Consider the following 19514-nt stretch of genomic DNA (forward strand, 5'->3'; position numbering starts at 1 on the left):
TCTGTAAAGTTTTTCTCTTTAGAGGCACAATGGATATATGATCTCAGGTCCCTCTAACGTATAACAGACAATTCTCCTTGGTCAAATTGAATATTTGAGGGATTCTCACTATATCTTTTACTCTTATTTCTCTCTGCTTTAACAGACATGAACCACATACAATAAAGCATTTTTATTTTTTATTTTTTAAATATTTTCTTTATTCATGAGAGACACAGAGAGAGGCAGAGACACAGGCAGAGGGAGAAGCAGGCTTCCTGCAGGGACTCAATCCCAGGACCCCAGGATCACGACCTGAGCCAAAGGCAGATGCTCAACCACTGACCCACCCATGTGCCCCCCGATAGAGGATTTTTAAATGTGATCTTGCAGTTTCTATGAGCTGTCCCATAGAAACAGGGACTTATCTAGACGACCAGCTGAGGCTAGTTTGGGTTAAAGCAATCCCACTCCAGTGGAAACTCCCACAGCTTTTCCCAACCTCCTGAGAGGTGGCACACCTGAGAGCTCTTCCTGTCTCCTGGCATAGAATTTCTTCCTTATCCATGGTTTCCCTCTCTCTCGTATCAGTTGTTCTCAGTCAACCACAGTCCAGAGGCAGATGCTCCTCCTGACATAGCATCAGAAGATCACAGGTAGCCTCACACTCTGTCTTAACGCCTGCATCACTCACCTTGCTTTGTGTCATCTCATAAGCATTTGATCATCTCAAATCATGACAAGAGGGGTGAGTACAGTACAGAGGGATATTTTGAGAGACCACATTCAGAACTTTTATTACAGTATATCACTATCATCGTTCTATTGTATTATTACTGTCGTCAATCTCTTACTATGCCTAATTTATAAATTAAACTTTTTCATAAGGGATCCCTGGGTGGCTCTGTGGTTCAGCAACTGCCTTTGGCCCAGGGCATGATCCTAGAGTCCCGGAATCGAGTCCCGCATCAGGCTTCCGGCATGGAGCCTGCTTCTCTGCCCTCTGCCTGTCTCTCTCTCTCTCTGTCTATCATGAATGAATAAATAAATAAAATCTTTTAAAAAACGTTTATCATAGATATGGATATATAGGAAAAAACCATAATATATGTAGAGTTCAGTACCACCCAGGGTTTCAGGTATCTACCGTGGGTCTTGGAACATATCACCTGTGGATAAAGGGACTCTACAGAGAGAACTTTCCTTATATAGCAACTGCCTACAGCAACTGTACTTTCCCAACAAGTGTGATGACAGGATTCTATACCACTTCCATTCTCTAGAGCAAACTGGAATTGTTTTTATTCTTTCATGCCTAGTATCTTTGTAGATCGTTCGTTTTCTAAGGCAGTGGGCAGCAAATATAATCCACAGGCCTTCGGCCTGTTTTTTATACTGCACATAAGCTAAGAATGGTGTTTACATTTTTAAGGGATTGAAAAAAATCAGAAGAAGTGAAAATTATATGAAATTTAAATGTCAGTGTCCATAAGTAACATTTTATTGGAACAGAGCCACGTTCAACCATTTATGAAGTGTCTGTGGTTGCTCTAGCCCTGCAACAGCAGAGCTGAGCAGTTGCAACAGAGACTGTATGGCCACGAAGCCAAACCTATTTAATATCTGGCCCTTTACAGAAAAAGGGTTTGCTAACCCCTACTCTAAGACATAGATCAAATGTCATTTTTCTAAAATGCCAAACCCTGTGTCTTCAAGGATATGGTTTCCTCTGAAAAACACCTCTTGTAGTTCTTCTGACTAAAATTAGCACCTAGTTTTTGTGCAAAATAAAGATGTAAAAAATGATGTAAAGAAGAAAATTTTAATTTCAAAAATTTGAAAATTATATTAGCCAAATATATAAACACTGTATATATTTGTGCACATGTCAGTTAAATCAGTCTATATGTAAGCATAATATATACAGTGTCATATATACTAAATATAGTGCATACACATATGGTTATATATACAGTTTATTTAGAATTATTCTGTAAAAGCATTTTTGTATCCTGCATTTTTATTTAGCATGATTTTAATAAGCATTATTAAGAATATAATAATTCCACGGAATTAGAATTAGTAGTTGGAATTCTTGGTCCTGCTGAGTTATCATGCTATCTGGGTTAGTGTAGTAGTTATCAAACCTAAGTTCTTGAGTCTGTCTACCTGAGCTCAGATTGAAGGTTTATAGTTTGCAAGCTATGTGGTCTGGGCAACTCCTATTGCATCAGGTTCCTCATATTAAAAAAGAGGGATCATGATCGGTCTGGCCCCATAAAGTCATTGTAATGTTAATATGAGAAAAGTGGTGATCGTAAATGTACCACAGAACTTAGCTGTTATTATTATTACTATTATTAATTAATCATTCTGAGTCTTAGTTTTGTTATTTGTAAAATTAGATAAAAAACAGTATGAAGCTTCATAGAATTTTTATGAAAGTCAATTTTCCTGAAAATAAAACACTGTACATTGCAAAATGTTATATTACAAGGTCACACTTTCTTATCTGCAAAATAAAGCTATGAGGGAGAATTGGGGAGTCAGGTCTGGGTTTAATTTCCAAGTCCATGGATGCCTGGGTGGCTCAGTGGTTGGGCATCTGCCTTTCAGGTTGTGATCCCAGGGTCCTGCTTCTCCTTCTGCCTGTGTCTCTGCTTCTCTCTCTCTGTGTCTCTCATGGATAAATAAAAAAAAAATCTTTAAAAAAAGGTATTCTTTAAAAAATAATAATAGTAATTTCTAAGTCCATCACTTAATGTTTGTGCAAGTCACTGGAGCTCTCCAGCTCAAAGAAATTCTCTTAGTTTCTTTTCTGTACAATCAGGATAATAATAGTACCTGTTTCATAAGGATGTCCTGAGGATAAATCTAAATAATGCATGTAAAGCTCTTAGCACGGTGTCTGATAAACACTAAATATGCAATAGTTGTTACCTATCTTCATTTTCATTATCATCTCATAAGAGTATTAAAAGGATTAGAAATTAGAAGGATTCTGAAAGTTTAAAGTACTCAGCAAATAGCAATAATAGCAGGTCAAACAAAAACCACAACAAAACATAGATGTGACAGTGATATATCTTACCTCCATTCTATTAACAGGAGAGGAAGTTCCCACAGGAAATCACATTAAAAGGGGGGAAAAGAAACAAAAGTTAGTACATTTTGATCTTAAGATTTGCAAGAGATAGCTTTGATAGCATTAAGTTTCTGGAAAGTTCTCTTCAATTAGGCCAGACACTGCATTAACAGGCAGATTTGGAGGAAATTAAGAGAAAACTGAGAGTCCCAGGAGCTGTATTCTTTTCACTCTGGGTCCACCACCAGGGCATCATCAGCCCAGGCAGAGTCATCACTCCAAATTCCCCTCCATTAGCCACCAAGGGACTCAGTATTACAAAAACCAGCCTAAAGATGAGAAACCAACCTCTATAAAGCACCTACAGGACCCAAGCCACAAGACAGTTCTACCACCGTACAGATAGAAAAGGAGACATGGGGCACCTGGGTGGCTCGGTGGTTGAACATCTGCCTTTGGCTCAGGTCATGATCTTGGGGTCCTGGGCTGGAGTTCCACATCGGGCTCCCCATAGGAAGTCTGCTTCTGCCTATGTCTCTGCCTCTCTCTCTCTCTCTCTGTCTCATGAATGAATAAATAAGATCTTTAGAAAAAGGAAAAGGAGACATCAGGAAATTGTTCTAGAGAAAATGGTAATTTGGAGGGGCAAAGGCAGGTTCTAATAGCAGCTGAGCAGAGAACCCTGCTGAAATACCGGAAGGCCAAGGTTATGCATATGAAAGAGCCCTCAATTTAAGCTGTGAAAGGAGGACCCAAGGCCCTGAAGATCTTGCCAATGCCAAAGAGAACCCAGCCACAGTATTTGGGAGGAGATAATAAGCTTAGATAGGCTTCTATTTCAAGGATGAGGAAGGAAAGAAAAAGGAAACTAATTTAAGGGTGCTTGGATGTGTCAAGAATAGTAAGAGAATCAGAGGGCTTCCATGTGTTTCTTACAGAAATTCCTCCAGTCGCATTTCCTTTTGGAGGGAGGGTGGGGAGCAGGGGAAGGTCCAAGAATGTTGCCATTATAAGCAAGTGCTTTGATCTCAAAACAAGATTTTTTAAGATTCCAGAAATTTCCAGCAGTCATCAATACGTGTAGTGTCCTTAAAAGTATCTGGAAAAGTCAGTAAAACTTTGGCTGTCTTCTAAAACACACAGTAACTTTAATGTGAGAAAGCTGCCTGATTGTGAAAAGAATGCTTGCCTCTTCTGCCTAACTGCAGAACAGCTGGTAGCAATTTAGTGTGGCTACTGGCTGTTACTCATTTATTCTTTTCCCTTTCATTTAAAACAAAAACAAATACCTTTAATCAATTTGAAACTAGATAAAGCCACCATGAAACACCAGGGGACAGTGTCTGGTTTGTTGGTAAGAGCACGCTACATCTCCTGGCTGAAGCACTGAGTGGCAAAGGTGGTCGTGTGCTTCTGATCCAGCCCCCCGACCTCACCCCCTGTGTCTCATAATTGGGAAGAACACTGGAAAGACACTGGAAGGAGTGTGACTATCAGACATGAGAGGGGCCATGAAACAGGGTAGTACATTCAATCAGCTATATCGATTGTGAAAATAGAATTCAAACTTCTCTCTCTCTCTCTTTCTTTCTTTCTTTTTTTTTTTTTTTTGATAAAGTGTGAAATGTCAACACTTAAATACGTGTAATATAAATACGTGGTCCGTTGGAGGGGTGGGGAACTCCCATGCTATCACATCAGATTTCTCCCTACGCCCATTTTTGGTTATGCTACATATATTCATTTGAGTTTTGAATTTAGCAACCGGAAGCCCCAGATCCTGAGGTCAGTCCGAAGAAGGCGTATTGCAGATGGTGGGGGTGGTTGGTAGAGTGAGGAGTGGCTTACGTTAGAAGAAGGATGGGAACACAGCTCATTCCTGTACTGGTAAGACTGGGTAAGGATAGACAGGTCTCTGAACCTCAGCCTTCCAGGAAGGACTATTAATGCCACCAAGAATAGGAAATACAAACTTTTCCTCTACTGAATCCCTTTGTCTGTCTTTTTGTTTTGTTTTGTTTTGTTTTTTGGTTTTTTTTTTTTTTTTGGCCAGTTTTACTCAGATCTAATTATAACGTTCTGTAAGTTTAAGGTATACACTTATATAATGCAAAATAATTACCACCTTAGCATTAGCTAACACCTCCATCATGTCACATAATTACCATTTCTTTTTTGTGGTGAGAACATTTAAGATCTATTCTCATAGCAACTTTCAGGTATAGTATACAGTATAATTATCATATGTGCAAAGATTCCCGGAACTTATTCATCATATAACTGGAAGTTCGTACCCTTTGACCAACATCTCTTCATTTCCCCTACCACCCAGGTCGGGGTAACGACCACTGTACTCTTTCTATGAGTAAGACTTTTCAGATACCACATAGAAGTGATAACATACATCTCTGTCTTTCTCTGACTTATCTCACATACTATAATGCCCTCAAGTTTCATCCATGTACAAATGGCCAGATTTCCTTCTTCATCATGGTTGAATGACATCACATTGTATGTATACATGAGGCACTATGAGATATACATTGAGATATTTTGTAAATATATATATCACATATTTATCCTTTTGTTTATCGACAGAAAGTTAGGTTGTTTCCATATCTTATAACTTATCTGCTGTTTTGACAAATTGTGAATAATGCTGCAACAAACTTGATGGTGTAGATACTTCTTCAATATCCTGTTTTCATTTCCTTTGGCTAAATATCCAGAAGTGGAATTGCTATATCATATAGTACCTCTGTTTTTAATTTCTTGAGAAACTTCCATACTGTTTTCCATAGTGGTTGAACCAATTTACATCCCCACCACAGTGCACAAGGATCTTATTTTCTCTGCATCACACTTAACTCGTCTTTTTTTTTTTTTTGATAGTCATTCAAACAGGTGTAAGGTAGTATCTCATTGTGGTTTTGATTTGCCTGATAATTAGTGATGTTGAGCATCTTTTCATGTACCTGCTGGCCATCTGTTTATGTCTTCTTTGGAAAAATGTCTGCTCAGATTCTCTGTTCGTTTTTTTTGAAAAAACTAGGTTGCTTTTTTGCTATTGAGTTGTTTGAGCTCTTTATATATTTTGGATATTAACTCCTTCTCAGATATGTGACTTGAGACCGGTTTTCCCCCATTTCATAGGAAACCTTTCCATTTTGTTGATGGTTTCTTTTTTTAAAGATTTTATTTATTTATTCATGAAAGACACAGAGAGGTAGAGACACAGGCAGAGGAAGAAGCAGGCTGCCCACGGGGAGCCTCATGAGGGACTCGATCCAGTTTCATTGGACTATGAGTCTGTTTTCATGCCAATTCCATACTATTTTGATTCTTATAGTTTTGTAATATAGTTTGAAATCAGGAAGTGTGATGTCTCTAGCTTTATTCTTCATTCTCAGGATTGCTTTGGTTGTTCACAATTTTTGTGGTCCCATACACATATTAAGATGGTTTGCTCTATTTCTATGAAAAATGCCATGGAAATATTAATAGGTATTGCATTGAATCCATAGCTTGCTTTGAGTGATACGGGAATTTTAGCAATATTAATTCTTGTGATCCATGAAACATGGTATCTTTTCATTTATTTGTGTCTTCAATTTCTTTCATCAAAATCTTTTTGTTTTCAGCATACAGATCTTTTACCTTCACAGTGAAACTTATTCCTAAGTATCATTATTTTTGATGCTATTGTTAGTGGAATGATTTTCTTTATTTCTTTTTCCAATGTTTTGTTGTTAGTGTATAAAAATACAACTGATTTCTGTATGTTGATTTTGTATGCTGCAACTTTACTGGTTTTGTTGATTCGTTCTAATGTTTTTTTGGTAGAGTCTTTAGGATTTTCTTATATAAAGATCATATCATCTGCAAACAGACAATTTTACTTCTTCCTTTTCAATTTGGATGGCTTTTATTTCTTTTTATTGCCTAATTGCTCTGGCTAGGACTTCTAGTACTATGTTGAATAGGAGTAGTGAGAGTAGGCATAGAATGGAACCTGTCCCCTGTTGGCAGAGTCACCCCAAAGGAATGGAGGGATCAGTAATCCCAGCTGGTATAATAATGAATTGTTTCAAAACCAACTCATAATTGATGCCAAGTGAAAGCACTGTGCAACCACCCACTAAAATATGGCATGATTTAAGAAATAAAGTATATTTGAAACCTTCAAAAAAAAATAGGAGTAGTGAGAGTAGGCATCCTTTTCTTGTTCCTGATCTTAGAGGAAGATCACCACTGAGTATAATGTTGGCTGTGGGTTGGTCATATATGGCTTTTATTGTGTTGAGGAATGTTTCTTCTATACCCAGCTTGTTGAGCATTTTTATCGTGAAAGGATATTACATTTTTTCAAATGCTTTTCTGCATCTATTGAGGTGATCATGTGATTTTTATCTTTCATTCTGTTAATGTGGTGTATCACATTTGTGTATGTTGAACCATCCTTGCATCCCAGGGATCAATCCCACTTGATTATGATAAGTCCTCTTTTATATGATGTTGAATTTGACTTGCTAAAATTTTGTTGAGAATTTTTGCATCAGTGTTCATCAGGGAAAGTGGTTTTCTTTTCTTGTCATGTCCTTATCTGGCTTTGATATCAGAGTAATGCTGGCCTCATAAAATGAGTTTGGGAATGTTCCCCCTGTTCAGTTTTTGGAAGAGTTTGAGAAGAATTGGTATAATTCTTTAAATGTTTGGTAGATTTAGTATCAGTGCCTATTTGGTGGCATCTGGCTCTTTCAGAGTTGTGCTCAGTATAGGGATCGTGGGCTGTCTTGTTGGTCTCTGTCACAGAGCCGAGGGTTCTAATGACAAAGAGAAGGCACCTGGCCAAATACCCAGCATCCTGGTGATTTTAAATTGCAACTTGAGCCTTTCAAGGTTGTGGCTGGAAGGAAATGCAACTTCCTGGTTCATAGGGAGAGGTTCCAAAATTTTCCTGACTCCTTTTGATGACTAACAGCAAATGTAAATGAGTCAGAAAGAAGTATATCACATTTCTCAAACAATGCATAAGGATTGGGGCATACACATGGAAGAGTTGTGGGAAAATGAAGACTGATCTTTATTTTTTATATTCCTTCAAACACTAGAAATATCATTAGAGATAATCCTAAACACTAGACCAGATTTTTCCATTTCCAGTTTTCCTGCTGGGATGAGTAAATAAACAGATGGAGGAAAAGCTTCAAAGGGAAACAGAGAATGTGACAAAGGAGGCTGTTGACTACAGAACACTAGGGGAGGATGGGAATGGTTGAAATGAGAGAAAGGAGAGTTTGGGGTAAGGAAGCATTGCCAGAATGTCAAGAGGAGTCACCACGCCTGACTCAAAACTCTGGACCTCTGAGGCCATCAGAGGCCAAAGGAGAAAGGGGCTGAAAGCAGGACTTGAGAGAGTGGATGCCACATCCAAGCTCTGGGAGGTCTGGGGAGCATAAGACCATGCTTCTTTAAAATGATTCTGAATTAAGTGGCTCCATGGATCTTATTTTCACCAATGTGGCTTCACTTTCCTGGAATATTACCTAAGGGAGCACCTTAGGATTGGGAGGCAGTTTCCTCATTGATAACACTGGGAACATTTTGAGGCATCTAGTAGATTTAATGGAAAAGAATGGGGTCAAGGAGAGGAAGAGAAAATGGCAGATGTCTTATGGGGTTCAGAGGTCTTATTCCATTGCACTCATGAGACACTCTCATTAGATCTGCCTGGGGAAATTTTAGGAAAAGTAGAGGAGCTTCAGGCCTCATAGTCCATGAGATACAACAGGAAAAGCAGATCAGGGGATGAACAAAAGGATACTGTAGCTTTTTATAAATTAGCTCCTTAAGGGAGTCTCTTTTCACTCATCTTAGTAACATTTTTTTTTTTCCCTGTGCAGAAGGATTCACACTTATTGGTTAACATACAGCACCTAACACTTGCTAAACATGCCCTGCCAGGCCCATTGGCTAAAGTCAAGTCATTGCTGGTTTCAGTCAACATGACCATTACCCTTACTGAGGTCACTGCTCCTCATCTGCATTCAACTCTGCTGCTGCAAGAGATTTCAAGTCCTCTGCCGCTATATACCAGTCCATGCATTGCTTCTACCATCTTTTTCCCCATACAAATGCTACTGCTGTTCTCCCCCAGGCTACCATTGCTGATTACCTCCATCCTCACTCTGGTCTTCTCTCAGCATTGACGCCCAAGACCATTTCTCCCTTTATCTTCTACGCTGCTTGCCACAACTGAAGGTTCTTTCTACCACGAGAAGACACCATTACTGTTTTAGTATTATAGCCTTCTCTGTTGGTATATTCCATTTATTAATGCAGTCGGATCAGGCTCTCATCAGGTATATTCCATTTGTTAATAGAGCTGGATCAGCCAGGTCAGAGATGAAGGGGTGAAGTTGCTGTATACAATATGGCGGTAATCATGCTTTATAGTCATTTTAGCATCTTGAAGATCATGTCTGTGCAATGAGTCTGCCTTGGTGTGATGAAGATATACCCATTATATTAGTTCTCCTTACTTATTTCCATAGCACTGCCTTTATACTCATCTTTGTACTTAAGATGGTAGGCCCTAAAAGTTGCTGTGCTAAATGGATTGTCTCCAGCTTGGTGTGTTATGGAAAGGAGGAAGGTAGAGGAATTAAGAATTCAGATATACATTTTATAGAGTCCTTGCTGTAGACCAAAATCCTCAAAGAGAGGTATAAATAAAGGAAAAAGAAGCCAAAGCAGGGGGACTTTTCTCTACTTCTTATTTGGAACTCTAGAAGCAAGGAACCTTATTAGGCATCCCTTACTCTGATATAAAATGGCCACATTAGTGTAAAAACGGTAGCATGACATGGTTGGGTAGACAACGGAACTGGGTCAATAGGTCTAAATCTCTCTTGGATTTTGTATAACATGCAAGTGATCCAGAAGTTACTTTAGGCCCCACAGGGATAAAGAAGGAGCTGAATTAGAACTCAACAGGCCTGCCTTCATAGGTAGAGACAGGGTGACCTAGTTGCAAAGGTTGGAAAGTAGACTCTAGAGAGGGGCTTGATGAAGGATGTGACAAAGATGGAGAGGACTGTGCTGTTACAGGAGGAGCTTCAATGGTGCTGAGCCAGCCAGAGGGGAGAGGGTCTTCTACATCCTAACAAAGCCAAGAGATGAGATCCCAAGATCTCCAGCTATAGACTTCACTAGAGAATGGAGTAGAGGTTTGTTCCAGAGGGGCACTACTGCCTGGTTCCAAGTCCCTTTTCCCCCTCAGCCGTCTAGGAAGAGCCCCAGCAGAGAATTAATATGTGAATGACTGAATTAATTACCTCAAATGAAATGCTCTTAAGATTAGCAACACTAATTTTTCTCTTTCACCCTGAAAAGGCATAGGTTAAAGTAGATTAAATCAGTTTATTTTCTTGGATTTGAGTATTCATAGGTAAATATTTCTCTCTTTCTCTCTCTCTCTCTCTCCCTCCCTCCCTCCCCCCCTCCACACATGCACATGATATAAATGGATGGATAGAGGATAGGTACTGTAAATTACTATTTATTTATTTATTTATTTATTTATTTATTTAATGTTGGTTCTTGATCAAATATCAAATAAAACATAAAATATTGAGACTAATTCCAGGTTATTCAAAGGCATTAAAATTTTAATTATTTTTTTAATCTCCTGGACCTCCTCATGTTCTTATATTTTTATTTTGTTTTGTTTTATAAATTACTATTTGTCCTAGACACCTTTCTTAAGTTCTTACATCTACTACACTATTAAGTCGTTCTACTACACTGCTACATTCTAGCACATTCAAATCCTCTTGGGTTTGTTTGTTTGTTTGTTTGTTTGTTTTTAGGGGGAAGAGAAGAGGGGGAAGGGGCAGAGGGAGGAGGGAGAAAGAGAATCCCACAACCCTGAGATCCTACAGGGCTCAATCTTTACAACACTGAGATCGTGACCTGAGCTAAAATCAAGAGTTGGTTATTTAACTGACAGGGCCACCTAGGCACCCCTCAAATCCTATCATTTTTATCCTAATAGGTCTTCTGTATCTCTCCTCTTCTCTCTGTACCAATTATTGCAGTTGTCTTTCAGACCTTCATTACTTTTCTAGATTCTTTGAATAGCCTCCTGACTGTGTGCCATATCTCCCAATATTTTACACCCAACATCTGTTAATTTGATAATGGTATCTCTGATATTACTCATCTCCTCTAAAATAATTAGATGACTTCCCAGTAATTGAAGAATATATCAACCTATTCAGGCTATTCATAACCTGGCCAGAGCCCACATTTCAAGCCTTTCTTCCCATTCTCTATCTTGCTCCCAGTCTCCATTATGCTCTAAGCTTTGCCAACCAATTTGCTCTTTTCTTTGTCTGTGCTTCTGCAGTAGAACCTAGTCTGCATCGTAATATATATGGCTGGCTGACTTCCTTTCTAGATTGAGAGTCCCCGAAAGGCAGGGACTCCATTGTTAATTATTCCATTTGTTACTTAAGTTTGCATCCTTTATTCTACATAATGATGGCCTGAATCTAGTATTTAATAAATGCTTAATAAATAAGAATATTTTACAAACAACAAGATACTGTATAAACAATAATTGTTTTATTATTGCTTGTTAAATTGAGTCAAATTCATTTTTAGAATTCTCACCATTCTCTAGGAGAAATGATTTCCCATCAGTGGAAATTCTAGAATAATTGATATGCTAGCTCAAGGTGCTATAAGCAGATATATACTCTGGAGAGGAAGGCAGAAGGAATCCTTGGTTTTAGAATTTTCTCCTTCCTTCCTTCCTTCCTAGGCATGCTTTAGAAGGCCAGCCTTGTCCAGCGCTCCCTGTATATCTCTCTGTGGTCTCTATTCATGTCATATTAAAATCGCAAACATTACCAGGAATTTCCCCATCATGGAAGATCAAAGAAGTGCCATGGTAATAAGAAATAGCAGGATCTGGAGAGCTGGCTTTGAGCACAGGTTCTAGCAGTGCTTGCCTTACATGTGAGGCCAAGCATCTCTGCTGACCCTTGGGAAGTAGACACATTAGGAGTATAACATGCCTGGCATTTCCTGATACAGGGATTATTTCCATCTTTAGGAATTCCACAAATGTTCTCAGGAGCCTTTGGGGCATTTACATTTTAAAAATAAACCTTTATAACTCAACAAAATATCCTAGAAATCTGTATGTCAGCTCTTTTCCTTGAAAACACCTGTAAGTCCTGCTATCACTTTCATGAAACAGGAAAGGGAAAGACCACAAAGTAGATCAAATACTCATAAGTAAAAATGCCCTCAAGAAATAGCCATGCAGAAATTGGCACAACCGTGTGAAGGATCTGCCAAGTTACTCTTTGAGAGCCCTGAAAAGTGTGATTAGCCCCACAAAAGAAAAAAAAAGAGAGAGAGAGAGAGATGAAGAGGAAAGAGAGAGAGAGGAAGGAAAGAAAAGAAAAGGCAAAACAGAAAAAAAGGAAGAAAGGCAGGAGGAAGGTAATAAAGAAGAAGACAGGGAGGGAAAGAAAAGAAATAAGGAGATGGAAGAGAAATGAACTCCTGGAAGCTTGTTACCCATCATGTGGACAGGTATGGGGGGATTTCATTTCTGAGGCAATAAATTACTCAAGATCAATTATCTATATCAACCTCTGGAGTGCCTCCCAAGGAGGAAGAAATTGCCCAAAGGGGACTGAAGTAAGAAATAAAAGAAAAAAGATTTTGCCCCAAATGAGATACGGAATAGTGCCAACTCTCCTCTCTTGGAGCAATGTGATTACGAAAATCCACCCTACCTGCTATGCTGATGGTGGCTGCAGCCTTTGCGGTGCTGAATTTCTCTCCATGCTTATTAGTAGCTATGCATGTGAAGAGTCCTGGCTTAGTAATGAACAGCTGCAGTCTTGAGTCAATCACTCGATCTTTCACACTTTCTTGAATGGACCCAGAAGAAACCTGATGGAGTAGAGGGAAAAAAAAAACAGATAAAATTAGGTCAAGGACTTCCTGATATACTGCATCAGTTGACTTGAAAGAGACAGCATCAAAATTATGGTCAAAAGACATGTGGTAGATCGCAAAAATAGCCAAAACCTTTTCTTTCTCTATGCCTGTGACCTTGCAACGTAGCTTTGTAGCTCTTCCCCCAAGAGGTAGCATCTCTCTCTGTGCTTTGAATCTAAACTTGGCCTTGTACTTGTCGGAGAAAATCAGAAACAGACTCGTAAAATTCTTGCACATTGTGGCTTACTTTCTTGTTGCTCTTGGAACCCATGACCTCCTATGACCAACCCAGAGCTAGCCTGCTAGAGGAGGAGGCACACATGGCCCAGTTTTCTGCACTGCCCCAGCTGAGAGCCAAGAACAACCACTAGATATACAAGCGAGGCCATTCTAGATCGACTAGCCCCCAGTCAATGTGCCAGTCTTAGGAACTAGATCAGCCAAGATCATGAAATCATGGCCCAGATCAGCAAAACCACCCTGTCGACCCACAGACTTGTGAGCATCACATAATGGTTAACTCCTATTCAGTTCCCCACAAATGCACACCAGATAGATAGATGGTTATGAAAAGGTTATAAAAACCAATTCTGTTTCCGAGGCATGACATACACCATGCCATACTATTTAAATCAGAAGAGCAAATGTCCTTGAAGCGCCAGGATATCAATGCAGTATTGGCCCCCAACTGGCGGGTTAATATATGTAAGCGCTTATTAGTCATCACCTTTTCAGCTCTGTGAGAAAGACAGCTGCCCAGCACTTTCTGAGGTTGCAGAGTTAGAATATGTACCCTTGTTATGATAATTATTCTTTAGTCGTCACTGTTTGTTTGAGGGGAAGATGCCAGTTTGAGGGAAATTTGAATGGAAAGACAACCAAGGAATCAGGCCATGATTCACCTTAGCCCATCTCAGAGGAGTGGCCTTGAAAGCTCTCTCTCTTTGTCCCATGGTAGGGAACAGGGCTGGAAATAAGAAAATTGGAACCAGTTATTTTGCTCTTTTGCCTGTTTCAACAGTTAGACTAACAAGGGGGAGGGGAAACCCTGGGGGGAAACCAGCTTCCTTTTTTTGCTGCCAGGTGGCTGGCTGGCCTTGGATCCAAGCTCTCTCTGTAGTTATTAAGCAGGGAAGTTGGTCCAATTAGCTTCTTTGTCTTTGTATTCCTTCTCTGTACTACTGGATTCAATCCCTATGATAAAAATTCCAGGTGAGCATCAATTTAAGTCAGATCAAGTCTTATGGCAGATTCCCCGGATAAACAGCTGGAACTTCGTGAGAAATTGACAAGGCAGAGAAAAAAATATCTTTAAGAGACAGACACTCAGTTGGGAATTAAGATAGGATGCATCATTATCGTATTTAGCGGAAGCGCAACATTTTATAGATTTGAATCTCCAAGTTAGATATAGAAGATGGAGTAACTTGAAATACAATTTTGCTCTCTCTGAATTTTAGCAACAGAGCAACAATGGAGAAAAAGGCTACAGGCCTCAAACGTCTGTGCTCAGTCAACACGCTTTATGCTATTGGAGTATTTCGTTTATAAATATAACCCCTTCCCAGTTTGTAGAAGTGAAATCTACAGAACAATTACTTCCCCCCCCTTCACGAGGTTAATCCCCCCTTCAGAAAGGAGGTCAGCGCACAGGCCTTGGAGACAAGTTGGGAACGAGCCATCCCCCAGAGTTGACTGAACTAGCACTATTTTCATGTTCACACCTAAGAAAGTCATTCCTTAAACTCCTCCTCAAGGTCCCTGAGAACATTCTTGGTGGGAAAGAGGATGAGTTTTAAGCTGGCTGGCCTCTCTTCTCCTGGACTTCAGCCAGGTATGGAAATAGTTCAGCAAGGAGACCAACAGGTTACAAGGCTCATTGCTCGGTTATGATGTGGCTCCTAAAGGCTTTTCCTCCTGTTTCCAGAGGCTTTGCCTGATTCAGTTTGTGACTCATGCGCAGCAGGCCTTGTTAGTCATAGTTTGAATTTGTTTTTCTTTCTTCATGGATCATCCTGACCAACCGTTAAGTATTTTTTGATGGCCTCAAAATAAAAACAACCCTTTGCCCTCCATTCTGATCTCTTTTTTGTCCCTCAGTTTCCAATTATTACTGAGTTTTGAGCAAGGTGTGCTGAGGCAAAACTGACTACTTAATTGAGATGACGATAGCTGGTATTTACAGTAAATATGTGATTTTCTCCAGGTCACTCAGACATACTGACCTGAAGGAGCTGGATAAACAGGTCTCTGCTCTGTATGTGGGGTTCTCTTTCTGAGACAGTGACCTCATGAAGAGGCAGTCAAATAGGAAACTTGATCATAAATATGCATATGCAAATATGTTTACACTTGAGATAATGTGTGGCAAAGCTTTTTGAAAGCAGCAAACTAGTATTGACCTGTAGAATATTTTTATATATCATTCATACATTAATGATGCTGGTTTGAGAGAATTTCCTCGAAGTTATGGATAATGTCGTAACTTCATCATGACTTGACCTTGGTGCAGGAAGACCTTTGAAAGGTATTCTAGCTTCGATGGCTTGGTCTTACATGTAGTTCCAGCTTGCTGAGAATACCTCATGGAGATGTAGGGTATGGCCCAGAAGGGCCCATGTTTAGGGAGATATAATAATGTCTGTCTACACATCTTAAAAAAAGGATAACAGACTGAGAAAATTTTCCATATTGTTTCTGATCAACATCACCATAGTGACCTCTTTCAATCTGGCTGCTACAATATTCCACATAATTTATCCCAGTTGATATATGTAATTATTTTCATTTACACAGCAAATAAGATAACTCCAAAGTTCATATACTTTGAACCCAAAATACTATCTCTTAAAAAATGTGTATAAAATGGGATCCCTGGGTGGCGCAGCGGTTTAGCGCCTGCCTCTGGCCCAGGGCGCGATCCTGGAGACCCAGGATCGAATCCCACGTCGGGCTACCGGTGCATGGAGCCTGCTTCTCCCTCTGCCTATGTCTCTGCCTCTCTCTCTCACTGTGTGCCTATCATGAATAAAAATTAAAAAAAAATGTGTATAAAATAAAAGTGAGCCTCCCTTTAAGAAAATTCAAAAGCACAATCTCCGACACAGATAATTTCATTGTTTTATGAAATTCTTTTAGCAAATTAAAGTGATTCAACTTTTAAAATATTTTAGGAAGTATATTTATTGGAAAAACAAGAGAGACATGTAATTCTTCGACATTTTTTATTTGAATGCCAAAATAATGGAGATATCATCAATGTAACTTGACATAAACCTGGTCATCAAAATACAAGTTTATTTTCTTTTAGAAAAGTAATCTCTGTTCTATCCACATGAAACTACTACTTTCAATATTATGAAACCAAAGGAATATTACTACTTACTCTGAAATTCATCTCAGACTACAAATTTTCATGAGAAATGAATGACATTTCCGTAGGAAGAAAACAAAATAATTCTTGATTGCTTTGGGACACATGGCTAGCCTTTCTCTCCTAACTGCTTAGGGTTTCAGGTTATTGATGGATTCATAGAGGCAGGGAGGAAAGGAGCCACCACATCCTTTAGAATTCCCATTATTCTGACTAGTGTGTTAGTGTAATTAGTTCACTGATTTGTAGTTAGTGAAGAGCTACAGTTCAAACTCTGTTTTATTCTGTGCCAATTAGCTCCCAGCTCTGCATTCATGTTTGTTCAGTCCACCCAAAATAAGACCAAGGCTGTGGGCCCTTCCCTGTTCTCAATAGACTTTTCTGGTTTGCTGCTTGGTTATTAAATGCCTGAGATTGCCTCCATTTCCTGTAATTTTTGTCAGCACAAGCAAGATCATCTCAGTTTCTATTTGGACGTGGGTAGTAGCACCATGAACAAAAGTTGACTGTAAGAGCAATCCTCTCAAAAAAAAAAAAAAAGAGCAACCCTCTCTCTGGCCATGAGAATCACAGATGTACTTTTGCTTTCTTCCTGAAAGAAAGTCACTATTAGTTCCTCTCTTAGAATCTGAAGCAATGGGTCTGTTTTACTTCCTGCTTTTTGCGAATCACATCTTGAATGATTAAGTTGGGGTCTCAATAAGACCAAAACTAATTCAAATTATCTGACTTTTTTATTACTTCTCAACTCCAACAGAGACTAATCCTGCATCTTCCAGTTCTACACTCATGTGAGCCTCTGAAAACATTGAATTTTTTTAAAAGCATGTGTCTTTCCATTTTCTTTATTCCTGTTTTCACAGAGGAAGTCAAATCAGTAAAGTCCTATCATCAGTCCACCTGTTTTCTTAGGACATAACTTTACGCTACCTTGAGAGGCCAAAGACAACACCAGCAGCTTCCACAGGAGAGCCACAAAACCAACTGCCAAATAAGATTTGAATTTTAAATGACACTTGAAGTTTAATTAGAGAGCTAGAGAACAAGAACTACAAGTTTCTTGATTGTAACTTAACAGCATTGGAGAACCGTACCCCTGATGTCATATTAGGGATCATTTTCTCCAGCCACCTGACACTTCTGTCATTACAAACATGAGAAAATCAGTGTCTGAGAGGTGAGTGTGCTTCCCTACAATTATATTTGCTGAAGAGAGTCATTTCTTGCTTATGTCTGCTAACCCTTCACCTGTTCTTATTTATCATACCTCAAGTAGCAAGCTCATAAAGTGACATTATTTTCCTTACTGACTACATTTTGAAGAGATGGATAGTAGGCAATTTAGACAAGCTAAATTAGTTTTAAACATAAATTATGCGAAAACAGTTTTGTGCATGTGTCAGGAAAAAGACCCCTTTAGCAAAAATAATAATGAAAACAAAAATAATAAATGAATTTAAGCCCTAAAGTGGCTGTTATTGCAGAATGACACTCTTCATTAGTTGAGGTGGGCTTAGAATTTGGCATCTTTTTCCTGGTGTTACAACATCCACCAGAATTTCACACATGGATGTGCTTTGTTTCCCACACACTTCTCTCCTTGCCCTCCTTCCCTTCCCGTGTCTTGTGTCAGACTACTCTTTCCCTTCCTTACCTTCTTTTCTTCTGTTTCTTTTTTCTCCTCATTTACAACGTACCTTTGACTCTAAAATGCTTTTAAATGTTAATATATTGTAATATGACAACATGTGGACCTTGCAACCAAGATCCCAAAAAGTTGGAGAGAGACCATACTGGAGGACATGAAAAATGAAAATAACTGAGAATCCCTTAGATGATTCATCAAGGTTTGAGTTGTAGTGAGAACCATCCTCACTCCACCCAAGGGACTGGTTCAAAAAGCACCCCATCTCCTTAAGGTATGAAAGAGGATCTTCAATAGGACCACCTGAAGGGTTGGCATATGTCCCCTGCCGTGTAGTAAAGGGTTAACGTTAAAGTAGACTCAAGATGCTCAGACCCTGAACATTTGAAAGAAGGACTGGCCTTTGACTTGCTTCTAAGAGATAACCTCTCATCCCTTGGAAAATCCTGCCTCATAAGAGGGTCTTTGTATATCTGAGACCATGAGCCATGCCAGATAGTTTGTGTTACAGTGCAAATTATGGTGAATAGCTCTATTTGTTCAGCAGGGACTCTAGGCTATACTGTATCAGTTTGACCTTTGGAAAGGTCAGAGGCTAACTAAGGTCAGTCATGTGAAACCTCCATGCTTTTGTAACTGACCCTCAGGAAAAACTCTGGACACCATGGCTGGCTGAGCTTCCTTGGTACAAGAGACCATACATGTTGACATCATTGCTGGGAGAATTAGGAGCTCTCCATGGGACTCCACATGGAGAGAACAACTGATTGCCCACTACTGAGTTTAGTCTGTGTCCTTTCACTGTAATAAACAATAACCATAAGAATAATGGCTTTTCTGAGTTCTCTGAATCCTTCTAGTGAATCATCAAATTTGAAGGTGGTCCTGGGGACTCTGACACACTTGGAATTTGTTGACACAGCAGAGATGTATCTGATACCCACCTGTAAAGTCTGAAGGGCAGAGCCAGGCTGCCTAGCAGCTCCAATGGAAGGAGCAAAGAGGGGCAGCTCTGTTCAGTGATCTGGATCACTGTGGATATACAGGTTTTATAGAAGATCTGGTTTGGAATTATTTTCAATCTTCCCCAAAGGTCTTTTTGAGACATTGATGGGATCCCAACAGAAAGACTTCTCATCAACTAACAAATTGGAAGCTAAGAGGAAGATGGCTGCTCTGAGGAAAAGGAGTCACTGAGGTCATCTTGAATAGGCCTTGATTTCTGAAGAATCATGAATGTGTCCATGATGGAAAGAGTCATTTTAAATACTTGTCTGGAACAGTGGTGGAAAACCAGCCGAAAACAGTGTCAGTTAAATTAGAACTTTTCCATTTCAATTACTGCTCCTCCCTTCTTCCAACCCTAAACCTGTAGGAGTCTTAAATAGCAGTTAGGAAGTGGAGGAAGA

The 19514-nt window shown here is 39.3% G+C and overlaps 1 protein-coding gene across 1 annotated transcript in view; it reads right to left on the reverse strand.

Annotated features, from left to right (window-relative positions):
• The window catches only part of MUSK (muscle associated receptor tyrosine kinase), a 90573-nt gene that overhangs the window by 20048 nt on the left and 51011 nt on the right, over positions 1-19514 (reverse strand). Inside the window, exons 8-9 of the mRNA XM_072731763.1 lie at positions 12880-13039; positions 3071-3077 (exon numbers count right to left, since the gene is read on the reverse strand). Of these exons, the coding sequence (XP_072587864.1) occupies positions 3071-3077; positions 12880-13039 (167 nt within the window). The remainder of the gene's footprint in view (positions 1-3070; positions 3078-12879; positions 13040-19514) is intronic.

Source organism: Vulpes vulpes, chromosome 12 (genome assembly GCF_048418805.1).
Source record: "Vulpes vulpes isolate BD-2025 chromosome 12, VulVul3, whole genome shotgun sequence".
NCBI lineage: Eukaryota > Metazoa > Chordata > Mammalia > Carnivora > Canidae > Vulpes > Vulpes vulpes.